The 19,058-nt window shown below is 48.6% G+C and overlaps 1 protein-coding gene across 3 annotated transcripts in view; it reads left to right on the top strand.

Moving 5' to 3' along the window:
- Positions 1–19,058, top strand: part of DNAH10 (dynein axonemal heavy chain 10) — a 148,158-nt gene that overhangs the window by 119,785 nt on the left and 9,315 nt on the right. For all 3 annotated transcript variants that reach the window (XM_060118805.1, XM_060118803.1, XM_060118804.1), the window contains 11 exons: positions 5,291–5,472; positions 7,502–7,638; positions 8,699–8,916; positions 10,320–10,541; positions 10,705–10,852; positions 12,924–13,203; positions 14,201–14,430; positions 15,179–15,452; positions 16,944–17,048; positions 17,437–17,591; positions 18,124–18,278. In XM_060118805.1, coding sequence (XP_059974788.1) covers positions 5,291–5,472; positions 7,502–7,638; positions 8,699–8,916; positions 10,320–10,541; positions 10,705–10,852; positions 12,924–13,203; positions 14,201–14,430; positions 15,179–15,452; positions 16,944–17,048; positions 17,437–17,591; positions 18,124–18,278 — 2,106 coding nt within the window. The remainder of the gene's footprint in view (positions 1–5,290; positions 5,473–7,501; positions 7,639–8,698; positions 8,917–10,319; positions 10,542–10,704; positions 10,853–12,923; positions 13,204–14,200; positions 14,431–15,178; positions 15,453–16,943; positions 17,049–17,436; positions 17,592–18,123; positions 18,279–19,058) is intronic.

Genomic DNA, 19,058 nt, shown 5'->3' with positions numbered 1-19,058 from the left:
CTTCCCCCCGCGGGGCGTGGTCCCCCCAGGGCACCGTTGGTGGATCTCACTGGTAAGTTTAGCACCGTGAGTGAAGCCAGGAAGAAATGGTGTCCTGTCTGTCCCCTCCACCACCCCCGCCCATCATCGTGCTGCCAGACCCCCCACGCGTGTCCCTGCACTAGGAGCCTCGGCTCTCTCCTCACTCCCCATCACGGCCTCATTTTCAGAAGGGGTTCCATCCTTCTGGTCCCGCAGTCAGGTCTCCTGTGAGAGAGACTCCTGTCTCCAGGCTGGAAGCTGACCCTGCGTTTTGTGTTCCTGGCGGGATGGTGCTGCTTCTCTGAGCTCATCTCCTTTGCTAAGGGCTGAGCAACATCCCTCGTCCAGGGTTGTGCTCTGGCTGTTGGCTCATTTGTGAAACATGTGGGTTGAACAGAGCGTTCAGCCAGTTCCAGGGCAGGGGGCCCGAGTACCTCCTGGGGGGTCATCCAGAGCTGCTGCTGAGGTTATGATTTCAGAGCTTTGCAGTGTGATTGCAATGGAGGTATAAGGATGGACGTTTTACTTATTTTTATTTATTATTATTTTTTTTTGCGGTACGCGGGCCTCTCACTGTTGCGGCCTCTCCCGTTGCGGAGCACAGGCTCCGGACGCGCAGGCTCAGCGGCCATGGCTCACGGGCCCAGCTGCTCTGCGGCACGTGGGATCCTCCCGGACCGGGGCACGAACCCGTGTCCCCTGCATTGGCAGGCGGACTCTCAACCACTGCACCACCAGGGAAGCCCAGGATGGACGTTTTAAAACTGCAGTAGCAGCGCTGGAAGTTTAGACTGAGTCGTGGGAGAGACTCTCAACATGCACATTTCCAAGGGAAACATCCAACCACTGCTTATACAGATTTGGGGCTCTACCCCCAGGCCAGCAGCTTAAAAACATCCTGAGAGCAGAGAGTTGGGAAGGATTTTTGAGCATTTACTTGGAAGGAGTATTTATTTAATCCAAGAGCGGATTTCCATGGGACTACATAGAGAGTTTGATATGTGTCCCCTGCAGTTAGATGGGGTGCCTGCATCACCCCCGAGAAAATGGAAGTGGCCTATGGCCCAAAAGGAGTAATTTTTAAAATTGTAATTATTGGAACAGGTCACATGTGGATGCATGGCTTTGCTTCTTACTGGCTGTGTGACCTTCAGCAAGTCACCTAACCTCTCTGTGCTGCAATTTCCTTGTTTGTAAAATGTGGATGATAATAATTGTCCCCATGGCATCGGGGTTGTTACGAGGGTCCAGTGAGCTATTACGTAAAGAGCTCTCAGAACTGGGTTGAGCACAGAGTCAGTGCCATGTAAACATTAGCTAGGGTCATGGTTCCAATATCAAAATGATGTGCTATGAAAAGCCCCCTCTCACCTGTCCGCCATCAGCTTAGTTCCCCTCACCACACGCCAGGTAACTGTTGCCATTCATTTCTTACATATCCATTCAGACAGCTTTTGTACATGTTCAAGGCAACCAGATATACAAGTGTCTCTTCAGTTCCCGACGTTGGGCTCTAAGGGTTGTAGAACAAGGGATACTTCCGTAGCCTTTTTTCTTTCCTTTTGAAATATAATTGGTAATAAATATACTATACATATTTTTCTGCATCTTGGTGTTTTTGCTTGAGACCTTGGAGATCTTTTGCATGTCGTTATATGAGAACTTCCTCAATATTTAAAAATAGTTCATCATAATCCATTGGATGGCTGTGCCATCATTTATTTAATCAACCTCAATTTATGAATTTTTAGCTTATTTCCAGTCTTTTGCCTTTACAAACAGTGTGGCAAAGAATAACCCTGCCTTACTTCACTATGCACAAGTCCACTGGAAGGACACATTTGCAGAAGTGGAATTGCTGGGTTCCAAGGTGTGTGTGTTTATAATGTCTGTAGCTGTTGCGTAATGCCCACCGGTAGGTATGGAACGGACACTCCCACTGGCAATACATGCGAGTACCTGCTTTTTCAAGGCCTTACCAACAGAGGGCGCTACTAAACACTTGCATTTTTGCTTGTTTTATCGATGAAAAATGGTATTTGTGTAGTTGTAATGTGCATTTCCCTTTTGATGAGTGAGGTCGGCCTTTTTTTCATATGTGAAAAATGTGTGTAAGAGTCCTGTGTATTTCATTTTCTGTGAACTGCTTATGTGCTTTGCCCATTTATCTTTTGGATTGTTGTTATTGTTGCTTTTTTTTTTTTCTTATCCATTTCCATGGGCTTTTTATATAATGGGGAGACTAGTTTTTATTCATGACGTGAGTTGCAAATAGTTTTCCCAGTTTGTCATCAGCCATTTGACTTTATTTAGGAGGTTTTTGTGTGTGTTTGTGTTTGCCGTGTATAAATTTTTAGTTTTATGTGGCAGATTTTAGCAATATTTTATTTTGTGGCTTTCGCTGTTACTTCATCCTTAAAAGGCCTTGCAACTGGAAGATTGTAAAATAATTTCCCCATGGTTTCATCCTGTACTTTTATAGTTTAATACTTTTATAGTGTTTACATTTAAATCTTTGATCTCTTTGGGATTTTTCTTTGGGTTTAATGAGTTTGGATCCAGATGACTACAGTCTGGCTTTGTTTAGCCCATTCGGAAGTTAAGAGTGATGAACCAGCATTTAGGTCTTGACAATTTTATAATCCTTTAATTCTTTAAATAGCACTTCCTTTCTGTAATGCTCAATCCCCTTTGCAGAGATCATTAAGTGTTAAGGCAGGAAGATTTAAGAGTAATGAAGATCAGCGGTGGGTGTTTCTCTGGAGTATAAAAGGCTCCTTTTGTTACTGGCCTGCAATTTTACTTTTCTTCCTTTCCTTCATTCAGTATCATTGGGTGCCTACCGCCCACCCACCCTGTGCCGGCACTGGGGCTGAGAGGCAACGGGCCAGGCGCGGGGTCTTCACCACATGGAGCCAGCCGACAGTCTGGGGGAGGCACGGGTGTGCACATGGGAATCTCACGTGTACAGTAAAATTACCCAGGAGGAGGTCAGGAAGGGAGGGTCTTGGTTGCTATGACTGTGGATAATGGGGGACCTGAACTAGTCTGGGGGGTGAGTAGTCAGGGAAGAGGACCCCCAGGAAGTGACACTTAAACTGAGACGTGGGATGGAGGCTGGAGCGGGGCTGGAAGGAGCTTGACTCGGGGGGGGGAAAAGCGGAAACGGTCAGAGGGTCTGGGGTAGAGTGAGGGGGTGGGGAGTGGGGCTTGTGATGGGTATTCTCCTCCAGGGAAGGCAGCACGGCGTCACCGCTGTCTGTCTGTCTCTCCCTCCCTGAGTCTCTTTTCTTTTCTTTTTAAAAATTATTTATTTATTTATTTAGGCTGTGCTGGGTCTTAGTTGCAGCATGTGGACTCTTAGCTGTGGTGTGCGGGCTCTTAGCTGTGGCGTGTGGACTCTTAGTTGTAACATGCGGGATCTAGTTCCCAGACCAAGGATCGGACCCGGGCCCCCTGCAGTGGGAGCGTGGAGTCTTACCCACTGCACCACCTGAGTTTCTTCTGTGATAGAAGAAAGGAATCTAATGAAACAGAAACGCTTTCACTTCTCAGACTTGTAACCTTACTCTTTCAAACCCCTCAGTTATCTGGCACCACAACACTGTGCTCTGGATAAACGAGGTTCCTGGGCATGGTTTGTAAAGTGGTAACAGAGAACTTCACTCAAAGGCTGTGGGAGCTGAAAGGTTCCGGTTCCGCTTCCCCATTTCATAGATGGGAAAGCTGAGAACCCCGGACCGTTCCTAACTTTCCGGAGGGCTCAGGACGCCACCCCGAGACTTTTTCTGACTTGTGTCTGAAAACATCTCGCTGATAATAATAATAATAATAAAATAATAATAATAATAATAATAATAATAATAATAATCCCTGCTCCTCGGATTATTCAGAGAGCAGTGGCCGGGGCCTGACCTTCATCAGCCCTGAAGGGAACCTTTTTTTTTTTTTTTTTCGGTATGCGGGCCTCTCACTGCTGTGGCCTCCCCCGTTGCGGAGCACAGGCTCCGGACGCGCAGGCTCCGGACGCACAGGCTCAGCGGCCATGGCTCACGGGCCCAGCCGCTCCGCGGCATATGGGATCCTCCCAGACCGGGGCACGAACCCGTATCCCCTGCATCGGCAGGCGGACTCTCAACCACTTGCGCCACCAGGGAGGCCCTGAAGGGAACCTTTTAAAAACAGTTGGCAGCGTGCCTGCTGTCGGTAGGTAAGCGCCTAGTGCTGCGTAATTGAACCTTCCCCTGGTGACTCAGGACCATTACTTTAATCGTCGGCCTTTCTGCTGGAGTCATTGCCCTGGCTTGTCCCTCAGCTGTGTGGCTCCTCAGGCAGTGGGTGGGGGTCCCGGGGCCAAGAGGGGTCTGGGGGTTGCCGGGTCAGAGCCTCCACACTGCTGTGTGGGTCAGGTTGTTCTCTCTCTGTCTCCCTCCGCCTCCCTCTGGGGCGCTCTGGCCTCTCCCCAGGCTGCTCCCTGCCCTCCAGGGGCTCTTCCTTTCCTTTGCTTTTTCTTCATCGTTTTCTTTGTTCTTCCGTCTCCACGGCTTTTATAGACTTTGCCCAGCCGCCGCTGGTAGCCAGCCCACAGGGCCCACTGGGTACAGTCAGTGTGCGGCTCATTCCTTCTTGGGTCTTTATGCCGATGCAACCTTTCCGTCTCCTGATGCTTTTGGGTTTCCAGTTCTCCGGAGGGTCGAGGGTGCTGGACCCTCGAGTGTCGAGTGTTGGAACAGCAGAGTGATGGTCTAGCTTCATCAAAGGCAGAGACAACAGCTTCCATAGCCTGAGGGATGCCTGGGTGCGGGGTGGGCTGTGTGGACCCAGGCAGGCCATCCAAACACTTGAGCTCTGTTTCTTTACCTCGTAAGTGGAAAACAGGATGATGACGATAATGACAGGAATGACAGCGGCCACCACCTAGAGTCTGAGGAGTCACCCCAGGGTGTCGTTAAAAACCCAGATTCTCAGGCGCCACCCTGAGCTGCTGATTCAGGGGTGGCCTGGGTTTGCATTGAATGACACCCTGCTGTGTGCCTGGTGCCCAGTCCGATCCCAGGAGCCTGATCTGGCGCATGATGGATGAGACCCAGTCCCTGCCCTTGGAGAAGCCCACCCCCAGGAGCACAAGTCAGTGTCGGGACATGGCTTCCGTTGTTTCCACGCAGTCTCACATCCAAGAAACGACTCACCATTTTTTCGGAACTCTCATGCGGGCCAGATCCTGGCCACATCCTGCGTCTGACCCGCGTGTGCATCCGTTTCTCCCCAGGTCATTTGCTAAGCCCCCGAAGCAGGTGCAGACGGTCTGTGAATGCATCCTCATCGTGAAGGGGTACAAAGAACTCAACTGGAAAACCGCCAAAGGCATGATGTCCGACCCCAACTTCCTGAGGTCTCTGATGGAGATTGACTTTGATTCAATTACCCAGAGCCAAGTTAAAAACATCAGAGGTGAGTGTAGAGTCAGCCTGGCAGCTCGGTCTCTGGGGCCGGGAGGGAGAGCGAGGAGAGGGCTTGTCTCAGGCAGACCTGCCCATCGTGGTCAGATGGTGTCACCGTGGCGTTGCCGATGGAAGAGGGGGAATGATCGTCCCCAGAGGAAGACAGTGGCAGGGAGGATGGTTGCTGGTTGGGCAGTGGCAGTGGATGCCCGCTGAATGTGTGATTCAGCAACGGGTCTGGTTTTCCCTAGTAGGATACGTGACTGTCTCATGGAGCCCACCCTGCCTTGTCTTCTGTGTATCTTGTCCGATGGGCGTAGTGGTGCCAAGAACTGGTCTCGTGGGCAGAGGACTTGAATAGACATTTCTCCAAAAAAGATACACAAATTGCCAATAAGCATATGAAAATATGCATAACATTAGTCACTAGGAAAACGCAGATCAGACCACAGTGATGTACCGTTCAGACCCACTAGGATGGTATAATTTAAACAAAACCACACAAAACTACAAGTGTCGGGGAGGCTATGGAGAACTTGCAAGCCTCATACGTTGTTTGTAGAAACGTAAAGTGGTGTGGAAAACAGTTTGGCAGCTCCTCAGACAGTTAATCATAGAATTTCCATGTGTCCCAACCACTCCACGCCTACGTATAGACCCCAAGGAATAGAAAACAGGTATTCAGACAAAAGCTTATACACAGATGTTCCTGACAGCACTATTTACAATAGCCAAAAGGTGGAGACAACCCAAATATCTATCAATGGATGAACGGATGAACAAGAAAGAACATATCCACACAATGGAATATTATTCAGTCATTAAAAGGAACAAAGTGCTGCTGTGTGCTACAGCATAGATGAACCTCAAAGGCATGATGCTAAGTGAAAGAAGCCAGGCATGAAAGGTCACGTATTGTAATTCCATTTATATGAAATATCCATAGGTAAATAGGTAAATCCACAGGGATGAAGAGCATATTAGTGTTTGCCAGGGTTTGGGGAGGGGAAATGGGTTGTTACTGCTTAATAGCTATGAAGTTTCCTTTTGAGATGATGAGACTGTCTTGGAACTACATAGAGGTGAGGCCTGCAAAATCTTGTGAATCTACTAAATGCCACTTTAACATGTTTATTGTTTAACATGTTTATTTAACATGTTTAATTGTACACTTTAACGTGTTCATTTAATGTTATGTGAATTTTACCCCAAGTTTTAAAAATGGGTATTCGGGGAAGAAAAAAAGAATTGGTCTAACCTTGACTTCCCTTGTGCCTTTTGCCAGTATGAAGTCTTCTGTAGGTCCTGGAGGATGGGTGAGGAGGGGGGGCGGCACCACCCACCCCATGCCCCCATTTCAGTCACAGATGCCTGCATTCCCCCTGAGCCTGATTGCTGACCTGCCCCAGAGCTTAGCCAGTGAGAATGATGTTAGTTAGTCTTTTTCAAAGGCAATAAAAGTTCATTGTGTCACTGTGGTTTGTTCAGAACTTGACCATCAATGCATTTTTTCAGCTACTTAAAAAAAAAAAAAAACAAAGCTAATCGAAACACAAAGGATAGCAACAACCTCAAAAACCCAAGGGCCTCTCTTTACCCGATTGTTGGATGGGTTTCCATTTATGTGAAGTTACTCCCAGGGTGAGGGTGCAGGTGGAGGTGATGGTGCCCTGTAAGGACCTATGAACCCCAGTTGGCTGCCAGCTCTGAGCCACCTTGATGCCCAGTTGGGGGGTCCCCACTGATGCCCTGGGTCCCCGGGGGCTGCTGGGTGTCACATGGAAGCTCCTGTGTCACAGGATGTCCTGGGTGGCAGTAACATGTGCCCCTCACTCACATCTTAAACATCCACTTACACAAAATTCATTCGGGGTTGGACCCACCTGTTGTCCGTGGGAAAGCTGTCCGGATCTCGCTCACAGGCTTACCGAGGAGAAGGAACTAGTTACACTTACTTTTAGTAGGCAGTTTATTTCCCATTTTATTTTCCCAAGACGAAGCTCACCGCTCATCGAAATCATTGCGTCTTTGACCTTTAGGCCTCTTGAAGACCCTCAATACCACAACTGAGGAAATGGAAGCCGTGAGCAAGGCAGGCTTGGGGATGCTGAAATTTGTGGAAGCTGTGATGGGCTACTGTGACGTTTTTAGAGAAATCAAGCCCAAGAGAGACAAGGTATTGCCCATCTGTAAGACCTGCACACTTCTGCCAAGAGGTCGTTTTGGAGTCAGAATGAATGTGTCCACAGCTTTACTGGGGAGATTCTGGCAAGGTTCTGATTTTAAACAGCATAAACATTTTTTCCCCCGTAAATGACAACCCTGAATTATAGGTCACATTTAGATGTAATGTGAACTGACAGAACCAAAAGTCTGAGAGACTTTTGAAGAAAAGAGGGTAAAATCATTCTCGAGGGCTAAAGCAGAGTTTCTCACCCTGGGTGCTCCTGACATTTTGGATTGGATCCTTCTTTTTGGGGAGGCTGTCTGGACACTGCAGGGTGCTGAGCAGCATTGCTGGCCTCCACCCACTGGATGCCATTGTCCCTTCCCTTGAGTTTTGACAACCAGAAATGTTTCCAAACATTGTCATGTGTCCCTTCGGGGGCAAAGTCGGTCCCTGTTGAGAACCGCTGGGTTAAAGGAACATGCAGAAGACACAATACGAAGAGAATTGTATAAGGTTGATTATCGTTTTGAGCCATATTTTGACATTGCTTTATAAGTCAGGATTTTATCACTCAGAAAACTTAGAACCCATAGTAGGACCAATACAGTCTTCAGTGCATTCTTTTGAGTTTTGGGCTTAGAATCAGAGGGTCCTCTTAGTGGGACCCTAGTACACACGAAAATTAAGCCATCTGCTAACTCAGATGCAGGACATCTTTTTTCTAATGGGATGTAGGGCTTTTGCATCAAACCACTGAAGAGGTCACTAAGAAAAGACGCCGTGTGCCTCGCTATGACATAGGGTGGCCCCAGAGGGTAGGGACAGCATTAGAAATGCAGGTGGAGGACTTCCCTGGTGGCCCAGTGGTTAGGACTCAGCACTTTCACTGCCGTGGGTCCGGGTTTGATCCCTGGTCGGGGAGCTAAGATCCCACGAGCCTCATGGCATGGCCAAAAAAAAAAAAAAAAAATTGCAGGTGGACATAAGCCCAGGTGTGAGACTGAGTGTCTTATCCCCACCTCACGGCCGTCCTTTTCCCCATCGTTCCGCGAATTGTCTTCCGTAGGTGGCCAGGCTGGAGCGGAATTTTTACTTGACCAAACGTGAGCTGGAGAGGATCCAGAATGAGCTGGCAGTGATCCAGAGAGAACTGGAAGCTCTGGGGGCCAAGTACGAGGCGGCCATGCTGGAGAAGCAGAAGCTGCAGGAAGAAGCGGAGATCATGGAGAGACGGCTGATCGCAGCCGACAAGCTCATCTCGGGGCTGGGGTCTGAGAATGTCAGGTCAGCCTGGGTAATGAGCCTTCCCGCTAAGCAGCTCTAAGCCAGACTTTGTGGTTTGTGAGTGAACATCCGCAGCACAATTTCTCGCCACGTGGAGTCTTTATTCCACGCTGCATTTTGAGCTGAAAACCGTGTGAAAAAGTTCTGATTTTACTATTATCATGTTTAAAGGTGGCTAATGGCCACTTTATAGATTCTTTTAAAAGTAGGTATCGAGTGTTATTTACTGAGTAACTGTTAAGGGGAGGCCTGGCAGCAGTGGAGACGGGGGTGGGGTGGGGGGGGGGAAGCCAGTGCCCTAGGGCCTGGGGATGTTTGCTTCTTGATGACCTTTAACCCCCAGTCCCTTCTGGATGGATCTGGAGGAGGGGCCCACTTCTGTCTCTGGACCCTTGTGGCTGGTTCAGTCCTGAGCTTCAGTTTTCAGTAGGTGGAGCTGTTTGATGCTTATGGGCAAGAGGCCCATTGAGCCATAGCTGGTCCACTGGATGTGACAATAGTTTCTTACCTGGCACCTGCAAAAATGGTATGGAAAACACTGGAAAATATTGTTTGCTTATGGGAAACAAACCATTTTCAATGTCTATTTTTTTTTTTTTTTTTTGCGGTACGTGGGCCTCTCACTGTTGTGGCCTCTCCCGTTGCAGAGCACAGGCTCCGGACGCACAGGCTCAGCGGCCATGGCTCACGGGCCCAGCCGCTCCGCGGCATGTGGGATCTTCCCAGACTGGGGCATGAACCCGCGTCCCCTGCAATGGCAGGCGGACTCTCAACCACTGCGCCACCAGGGAAGCCCTGTTTGTTTGTTTTTGTTTTGGCTTCGCCGTGTGGCATGTGGGATCTTAGTTCTCCAACCAGGGATCGAACTCTTGCCCCCTGTACTGGGAGCACGGAGTCTTAACCACTGGACCGCCAGGGAAGTCCCTCAATATGTCTAAAACCTAGGAGACTTTGACCATTTACCAGAAGAGGCCAAATGAAACACCTGATTTCTTTTATCTTAGACAGAATTTTGTCACCAAGCAGGACTAGGGCTCATGCTCGGCTGGGCGTGATTTTAAGCTACTGATCGGGCGTTTGGAAACAATGTGATTACTATTGTACTTAATACATATCTTTGAGACAAAATGCATCCCCCAAACATTTATCGAGGCCCATGTTAGATGCTGGGTTCTGCCGAGCTCTGGACTTGAACAAAGCCTTTGAAAACGTTGGGTTCACTAGGCAGGGAAATGGCAAAGTGAGCTGGCGACCTCTGTCCTCCACAAGCAAAGAACATCTCAGAAAATATTTCCTTCTGGCTGGCCCCCTCCCGGCCGTGTGTCAGGCTGGCTCTTCTAGAAGGTTCCTTCGGGTTGTGCCGGAATGTGACTGCTCACGGCAGCCCCCACCTCCCACGCCAGGTGGCTGAACGATTTGGACGAGCTGATGCACCGGCGCGTGAAGTTGCTGGGCGACTGCCTGCTGTGCGCAGCCTTCCTGAGCTATGAGGGCGCCTTCACGTGGGAGTTCCGGGGCGAGATGGTCAACCGGGTCTGGCAGAGCGACATCCTGGGCCGGGGGATCCCCCTGAGCCAGCCCTTCAGACTCGAGAACTTGCTCACGGACGACGTTGAGATCAGCAGGTGAGGGCGACCCCGGGCTGGGAGGACGGGGGGCATGCAGCTGACCCACCTGCATGAGACGGCAGGGAGCACTGCCTGCCTAGCTCCCTTGCCTCGGAGGCTCCCCGTCGGCTCACAGCTCGGCCAGAAGAATCCCCATTTCCCCTGTCACTGCCCCTTCCAGGTGGGGCTCCCAGGGGCTGCCCCCCGACGAGCTCTCCGTTCAGAACGGCATCCTCACCACCCGGGCCAGCCGCTTCCCCCTCTGCATCGACCCGCAGCAGCAGGCCCTCAACTGGATAAAGAAAAAAGAGGAGAAGAACAACCTGCGGGTACGGCTGCCCCCGACACCCCCCCCACGCCGCTCCACATCCTCGCCCTCCTGCCGTCCTTGGGGCCCAGCCCGGTTCTCGCCGGTGTTCCCAGGCCTCCAGCAAGGCCGAGCTGAAATGCCACCACCCTGGGGCCCCAAACAGAGCCCTCCCCTTCCTGGCCTGCCCACCCTGTTGAGTCTTGGAGGGCGGCTTGAACCACCTCGGATTTGACTCTGCCCTTTGCCTATTCATTGCCCTGTGGGTCACCTGAAGGCAAAGACGATGCTGTGCTCGTCTTTGCGTTCCCCCTACGCAGTGCAGAGCCAAGTGGCCTTAGATGCTCGGTCACTTTCTTTTTGGAGGGCAGGGGAGGGGCTTGATTGAGAGATAATTCATCTACCATACAATCCACCCGTTTGAAGAATACAGTTCAGTAGCTTTTAGTATATTACACATCGAGTTGTGCAGCAATCACCAGGATCAATTTGTATCACCCTCCTCCAAAAATGCTGTATCCTTTAGCCATCACCACCCCCAAACCTTCCGTTTCCCCTCCTGCCCCTGACCCCCAGCCTCTGACAACCACTAATATAGTTTCTGTCTCTATAGGTCTGCCTATTCTGGACATTAAGTATGAGTGGGATTGTACAGTATGTGGCCTTTTGTGACTGGCTTCTTTCACTTAGCATAATGTTTTCAAAATACATTTTCCCTGCTTAGCGAATCCAACGTTTTCAAAGGCTTCGTTCGATTCCAGGGCTCAGCAGAACCCAGCATCTAACATGGGCCTCGATAAATGTTTGTGGGTCACATTCTGTCTCAAAGATATGTATTGAGTACAGTAGTAGTCACATTGTTTCCAAATGCTTAATCAACACATATTGTAGCATGTGTCAGTACTTCATTCTTTTTTATGGCGAAATAATAGTCTGTTTACCTGCGTAACAGTTGATGGACATTTGGGTTGTTTCTACTTTTTGGCTGTCACGAACAGTGCTGCTGTGAACATTCACGTGCAAGTTTTTTGTGGGCGTGTGTTTTTAATTTTCTTGGGTGAAATTGCTGGGGCCCAGTTACCTTTTACTGAAATAATTAACAGTTCATGATTTTCCATTTTTATCTTTTCCTTGTTTTTTCTGGTCCTTGCTTCCAGGTATGTACATGCAGGTAGGGGAAGCATCCCAAGGTTGTTTGTAGGGGGAACATTCACTCCCAAAATTCACATATAACCGTAGTGGGACAAATATCATCAGTGCAGGAATATTCCTTGATGTCCCTCTTCCCTGAGCCTTCCAGAGAGTTCTGCAATTGCCAGACCTCTCCTAGCCCCCAATCCTACTCCTATTCCCATCCTATCTCTCTCTCTCTTTTTTTTTTTTTTTTTTTTTGCGGTACGCGGGCCTCTCACTGTTGTGGCCTCTCCCGTTGCGGAGCACCGGCTCCGGACGCACAGGCTCACAGGCTCTGGACGCACAGGCTCAGCGGCCATGGTTCACGGGCCCAGCTGCTCCGCGGCATGTGGGATCTTCCCGGACTGGGGCACAAACCCGCGTCCCCTGCATCGGCAGGTGGACTCTCAACCACTGCGCCACCAGGGAAGCCCCCCATCCTATCTCTTAAAGAGGGAGGGTTCAACTTATGGGGTGAGAGGCTAAGTACATCAATGTAATAAAAGAGGGTGGAGAGGAAGGGGAGAGGAGGTCCCAGGGGCTGGAACAGAGGAAGAGTTTTTACAGATTTTTTGAGAAAAGAGATACGAAAGCAGTCTTAAGGTTTGGAGGGGAGTGAATTTTTTTTTTTTTTTTGTGGACTCTGTGTTTGGACCCTTTTTGAGGTCTTCTGAGACATGTGATGAGATTCTCTCCTAATCACTTTTGGCTGCTGACCTGTGTTTTTTGAACGAGAGGCTGCTCAGAGCCTGAACCTCATGGTTTATACGGGTTACATGCCCTGCTTCTCTCCCTGTTCTGTTTTCCCCTCTGCCTCCCTTCAAGGTGCTGACATGTCCCCTGCCGCCTCCAAGGATTTTTTTTCCCCTTGAATTTGGCGAGTGAGCTGATTTTTAGCATCTGCCTTCCCTCCCTTCCAGGTGGCTTCCTTTAATGACCCCGACTTCCTCAAGCAGCTGGAGATATCCATAAAGTACGGGACGCCTTTCCTGTTCCACGATGTGGATGAGTACATCGACCCTGTGATTGATAACGTCTTAGAAAAAAACATCAAGGTCTCCCAAGGACGGCAGTTTATCATACTGGGAGACAAGGAAGTGGACTATGATTCAAATTTCAGACTGTATCTGAACACCAAGCTGGCCAACCCCAGATATAGCCCATCCGTGTTTGGGAAAGCCATGGTGATCAATTATACTGGTAAGGATGTACAGAGCCTCAGTGCCGAACTTTAGGTGGAGACCACAGTCTGAGCTCAAGGCTCTCAAGGGACGTCACTTCATTCGGTGAATCATTCTCAGAGTCACATCTTTCATAGTCAACCAATCAGTTCTTTTTGGTTTGCTTTTTGAGGCTGCACCGTGCGGCATGCGGGATCTTAGTTCCCCGACCAGGGATCGAACCCATGCCTCCTGCATTGGGAGTTTGGAGTCTTAACCACTGGATCCCCAGGGAAGTCCCAACCAATCAGTTCTTAATGAGGAAGCAACACCAAAAGGTTTGGGGGCCTTTAGAAGGCAATGAGTTATGTGTCTTGAGATGTGCTGAGTCTGGACCACAGGGCTCAGACATTCACCCTCGGAGCGAGGTGAGACCCCTTTCTGCTGCAGCAGGAAGTTATACTGTATTTGTGTGTTTAAATACACAGTATGATTTTGGATTTCCCTCTTCCTCTCAGTTGAATTCAGTTAGGAATTGAATGCCACTTCCCACACTTTCTAGGGTGGTCACATGGGTTCCTAGGTAGGTTAATCAGGTTTGGGTACGCGTTAGGAAGTTCCCTGGTGGTCCAGTGGTTAGGACTCCGTGCTTTCACTGCCAAGGGCCTGGGTGCGATCCCTGGTTGGGGAACTAAGATCCCATAAGCCGCGTGGCTTAAAAAAAAAAAAAGAAAAAGTTTGGGTATGAACCCAGATATCTAACGAGGGTCCCCCAAGATGTGGGAGCCCTGGATTTGACTTCAGTGCATCTACACACTTGCTGTCCACTACTCCAGGTACCAGCATCTCTGTTTCACTCTGCCCCATAGTTTTCACCTGGGGCTTTAGAATGGCCTTGGTGGGAGAGTGAGTCCTCGTGTTCCTGGGATGCCGGGCCCACCCTCCACTTACCCCAGGCACTGCTGTGTGGGGAGACGAGATGGTGAGCCACCTGGCAGGGGGACGCGGTGGTGAGGGCTTGCCTCGTCCCCCCACAGTCACGCTGAAAGGCCTGGAGGACCAGCTGCTGAGCGTGCTGGTGGCCTACGAGAGGCGAGAGCTGGAAGAGCAGAGGGAGCATCTCATCCAGGAGACGAGTGAGAACAAGAACCTGCTGAAGGGCTTGGAGGACTCGCTCCTGCGGGAACTGGCCACCTCCACGGGGAACATGCTGGACAATGTGGAGCTGGTGCAGACCCTGGAGGAGACCAAATCCAAAGCCACGGAGGTATGAACTGTGTGGAAAAGTGTATCGATCCTGGCCACGGAGTCCCAGAGGTGTTCCCAGGCACCCCTGTGCACCCAGTCAGCCTCTCTTAATTGAGAGTGATAGAAAATCTGGCCCCACGTGGCTTAAGTCCAAAGGGAATTTATCGGCCTAGAAAACAGAAAAGTCGAGGGATGGCTTCAGGCAGGGCTGGATCCAGGACTCCCAGCATATCATCCAGGGCTCAGTTTCTCTCCATTTCTGGACCTTCTGCTGTGTTGGCCTCATTCTCTGCCTCCCTGTGGAGCCAAGCTCCCCTCATGGTCACAAGCTGGGTCTGGCTTCACGTCCACTGAGGTTCAAGTCCCAAAGAGAAGACTGAGAGTCTTTTCCTGTCACTGAACTCACGTGCTCACCCCAAACCACTCCCACGGGCTGGGGATGCCATGTGCGGATTCTCTGGACTTCACTCACCTGATCCCCGCCTGGCCTCGGGGTTGAGCCTCACATATGAATGAAAGGAGGAAACTGTAGGTCTCTAGATCAAACTCAGGGACTGTTACTAGAAGAAGGGGGCACGGGGGCAGAGGATGTCGAGCCACAAATATCTGCCACATCTCGCGAGAGGCTGGGGGCCCTTCCTGTGAGCGCTGCATGTTTTCCTTTGCTGACGCCCTCCCCCCACTGCCCTCCGCCTTCTTACTTTCTCGCCTGTTTCGTACGTCTTCCTGGTTTCGGCTGTAAGTGGCAACGTCCGCCTCTTCTTCAGGTATCAGAGAAGCTCAAGCTGGCGGAGAAGACAGCCCTGGACATCGACAGGCTGCGGGACGGCTACCGGCCGGCCGCCCGGAGGGGAGCCATCCTGTTCTTCGTGCTGTCGGAGATGGCCCTGGTGAGCTCCATGTACCAGCACTCCCTGATCGCCTTCCTGGAGGTCTTCGGCTTGTCACTCAAGAAGTCGTTGCCTGACTCCATTCTTATGAAGCGATTAAGGAACATCATGGACACGCTGACCTTCAACATCTATAACTATGGCTGCACAGGTGAGCACCTGTTCGCACCGATTTAGGACCGATGCACTCTGTGCGCGTCTGTCCAAATTTCCTCTTCTTATAAGGACACCAGTCGGATAGCATGGGGGCCCTCCCTAACAGCCTCATTTTATTTTTTTATTTTTTAAATTAATTTTTATTGGAGTATAATTGATTTACAATGTTGTGGTAGTTTCAGGTGTACAGCAAAGTGAATCAGTTATACATATACATACATCCACTCTTTTTTAGATTCATTACAGAGTATTGAGCAGAGATCCCGGTGCTGTACAGCAGGTTCTTACCAGTTATCTATATTATATACAGTTGTGTGTATATGTCCATCCCAATCTCCCAGTTTATCCCTCCTCCTGCCCTTTCCTCCTTGGTAACCATGAGTTTATTTTCTACATCTGTGACTCTATTTCTCTTTTGTAAATAGGTTCATTTGTACCATTTTTTTTAGATTCCACATATGAGTGATATCATATGATATTTGTCTTTCTCTGTCTGACTTACTTCACTCAGTGTGACAATCTCTAGGTCCATCCATGTCGCTGCAGGTGGCATGATTTCGTTCTTGTTTGTGGCTGAGTACCCTAATCACCTCTTAGAGGCCCTGTCTCCAGCTCTGAGGTACTGGGTATTAAGGCTTCAACTTATAGATTTTGAGGGGGGCACAGCTCAAAATTGTGTTGGGCAGGAAACAGGTTGAGGGCTATCCTATAGGGCTCACTTAAGTAACGAACCCTTCTAACACGTATAAGATAGAATTCAAATCACACATTTTGACTTAACATGTTTTTTTTTCTTCTGTTAAAAAAAAAAAAGAACTCTAGTGTTTTGCGTCTTCCTATCCATAAAGAGTGTGTTGATGGAATGGGCTTACTCTGCAATAGAGATTGGCCAAATCTGTCCCACCGCCTGCTTTTGTAAATAAAGTTATATTGGCACACAGCCACACCCGTTTCTATACAGATCGTCCATGGCGGCTTTCACGGTACAATGGCAGAGTTCAGTAGTTATGACAGAGACTGTTTAGTCTGCAAAGCCGAGTCCATTTACTCTCTGGCCCTTTATGGAAAGTTTGCTAATACCTCTTCTCCACTGTAAGAACTTTTGCTTTGAGTCAGGCAAATGACCAGCGCTTCATTCAGAAGGTGGCTCTGAACCTTCATCATACGGTCCTTCATCTGCTTGGGGGGACACCCCCCTCCTCTTCCCACAAAGGCGTGGTAAGTGCCGCCTGGAGACGTGACCATTTCAGATGCGTACGAGCGAGGGTCACTGCCTGTTGCACTTGTGGGCATGACGTGTCAATTGAGCTCATAGTTTTTGCACGCAGGTGTTCATGGGCACCAAATGCAAAGACAGCTAAATGCAACTAACTGTGCAGTTGAGGTGCTTCAGTTCATTTCTCTGAAATTTAAGCATGGTGTGCATAAGAAACCCTGTGTTTAAATGCATTTGTTTTATCCAGACCCGTCTGTTGTTTCTCTTCAGGGTTGTTTGAGAGGCACAAGTTACTTTTTTCTTTCAATATGACTGTCAAGATAGAACAAGCAGAGGGGAGAGTCCCCCAGGAAGAATTAGATTTCTTCTTAAAAGGTAATGAATTTGCCTCGTTTCATGCTTCCCAACACCCTGGACCCACGTTGCACATGTGTATGAGTTTGTTCACCAAAACAAACAACAGCAGCAATTTGCCTTCTTTAAAACTTGGCTTCCAATAGCACTGCTTTAGTAAATATCTCAGTTGACAGTTCCAGCCTCAGAGATAGTTCCAGTTAACTCAGAGCAGCCAGCCTCTGCCTTGAGGCCGCCCCGAGGCTGGAGTTACGGACGGTGACAGGGGAAGCCTAACCCTCTTCTCTTTCCAGCCCCCTTTTGAGAAGTGGATTTTCCCCCAAAGTGAGGGAAGCCCAGGAATGGAGCTGCTTACTCTTCCCTGTGTGTTGGTGTCGGCTGTTTACTTCTCTTATCCTGTTGTGATTAGGAAACATTTCCCTGGAGAAAAGCAAACGGAGAAAACCCTGTGCTTGGTTGTCCGACCAGGGATGGGAAGATATCATTCTTTTATCAGAGATGTTTCCAGACAACTTTGGGACTCTTCCTGATGATGTGGAGAAACATCTGACCGTCTGGCAGGAGGTGAGCAAGTGTCCTCTTTCTCCTCCTTCCCTTCCCTGCGTGTCAGTCATCTCCACACTTGATCTGCAGCCTAACGCCCTATGAGTGTGAAGATCTGCCTCTGAGTAGCTCGTGCAGAGTGCAGCCAATGCCCTCTAACTCCCTGGATGGAATTCTCCTTTATCTAGTTCAGCTAGTTTTCTGGGAGAACTATCCATCTATCTCTCCATCTGTCTATCTATCCATTTGTCCATCCATCCATCCATCCATCCGTCTGTCCATCTGCCTCTATCTGTCCATCCATTCAAGAAACTTTTTGAGCATCTGTGGATGGACCATGTCCCTTGATGGGCAGTGGGAATTCAACAGTCCATAAGACTCAGTCCATCCCTTCCTAAAGTTCAGAGTTTGGGGGGTAGAAAATGACAGATCTGACTAGACGTGGCCTATAGATTTCATCCCTTTACAGGGGCTCTTGGGACCTTCCCATAAAAAGGGGGGCCTATATCATTTCTCAGTTGACGCCAGCATGGATGTTCTTTGCTTTTCCCAGTGGTATGACCTGGATTCACTTGAGCAGTTTCCATTCCCCCTGGGTTATGATGACAACATCACCCCTTTCCAGAAGTTGCTTATTTTGCGCTGTTTCCGTGTGGATCGGGTATATCGGGCCGTGACTGACTACGTGACTGTAACAATGGGAGAGAAGTAAGTGAGTTGTTTGTGTTTGCTTGGCCCTTTCTGTGGGGTAGAATATCTAACGTCACCCCTTCCTGGACTCACGGATGGCAGTGGGTGGCCAGCTCCAGAGAGGACTGCCTTTGAGCATGATTTGGTAGCCACTCTAGAGCAGCGCTGTTTAAGAGAAATACAATGTGAGTGACATATGTAATTTCAAGTCTTCTGGTAGCCACATTCAAAAAGAAGCAGGTGAAATTAATTTTAATAACAGTTATCATAAGCATATAAAATATAATATATTAATATATAACAATATATAATATACATATAATATTTACTAATAATAAGTAACTGTATTTAATTATTAAATGATACATATGAACTTATTTACAAAAGAGAAACAGACTCACAGACATAGAAAACCAACTTATGGTTACCAAAGGAGAAAGGGAGGGGGAGGGATATATTAGGAATTTGGGAGTAAAATATACACACTACTATATATAAAATAGATAAACAACAAGGACCTACTGTATAGCACAGGGAGCTCTACTCAATATTTTGTAATAACCTAGATGGGAAAAGAATCTGAAAAAGAATATATATTTATATTATAACTGAATCACTTTGCTGTATACCTGAAACTAACACAACATTGTAAATCAACTATACTTCAATAAAAAAAGTAAACTTATAAAAAAGGAACCAGTCAAAATTAATTTTAATAATAATCATCATAAGTTATATATATTAACATATCATATCATATCATATAAATAATATGTATTAACAATTAATTATATTTAA

Source organism: Mesoplodon densirostris, chromosome 15 (genome assembly GCF_025265405.1).
Source record: "Mesoplodon densirostris isolate mMesDen1 chromosome 15, mMesDen1 primary haplotype, whole genome shotgun sequence".
NCBI classification, from domain to species: Eukaryota; Metazoa; Chordata; class Mammalia; order Artiodactyla; family Ziphiidae; genus Mesoplodon; species Mesoplodon densirostris.
Note: the sequence above shows the minus strand (reverse complement) of the source record. Positions and strands in the feature narration are given on the sequence as shown.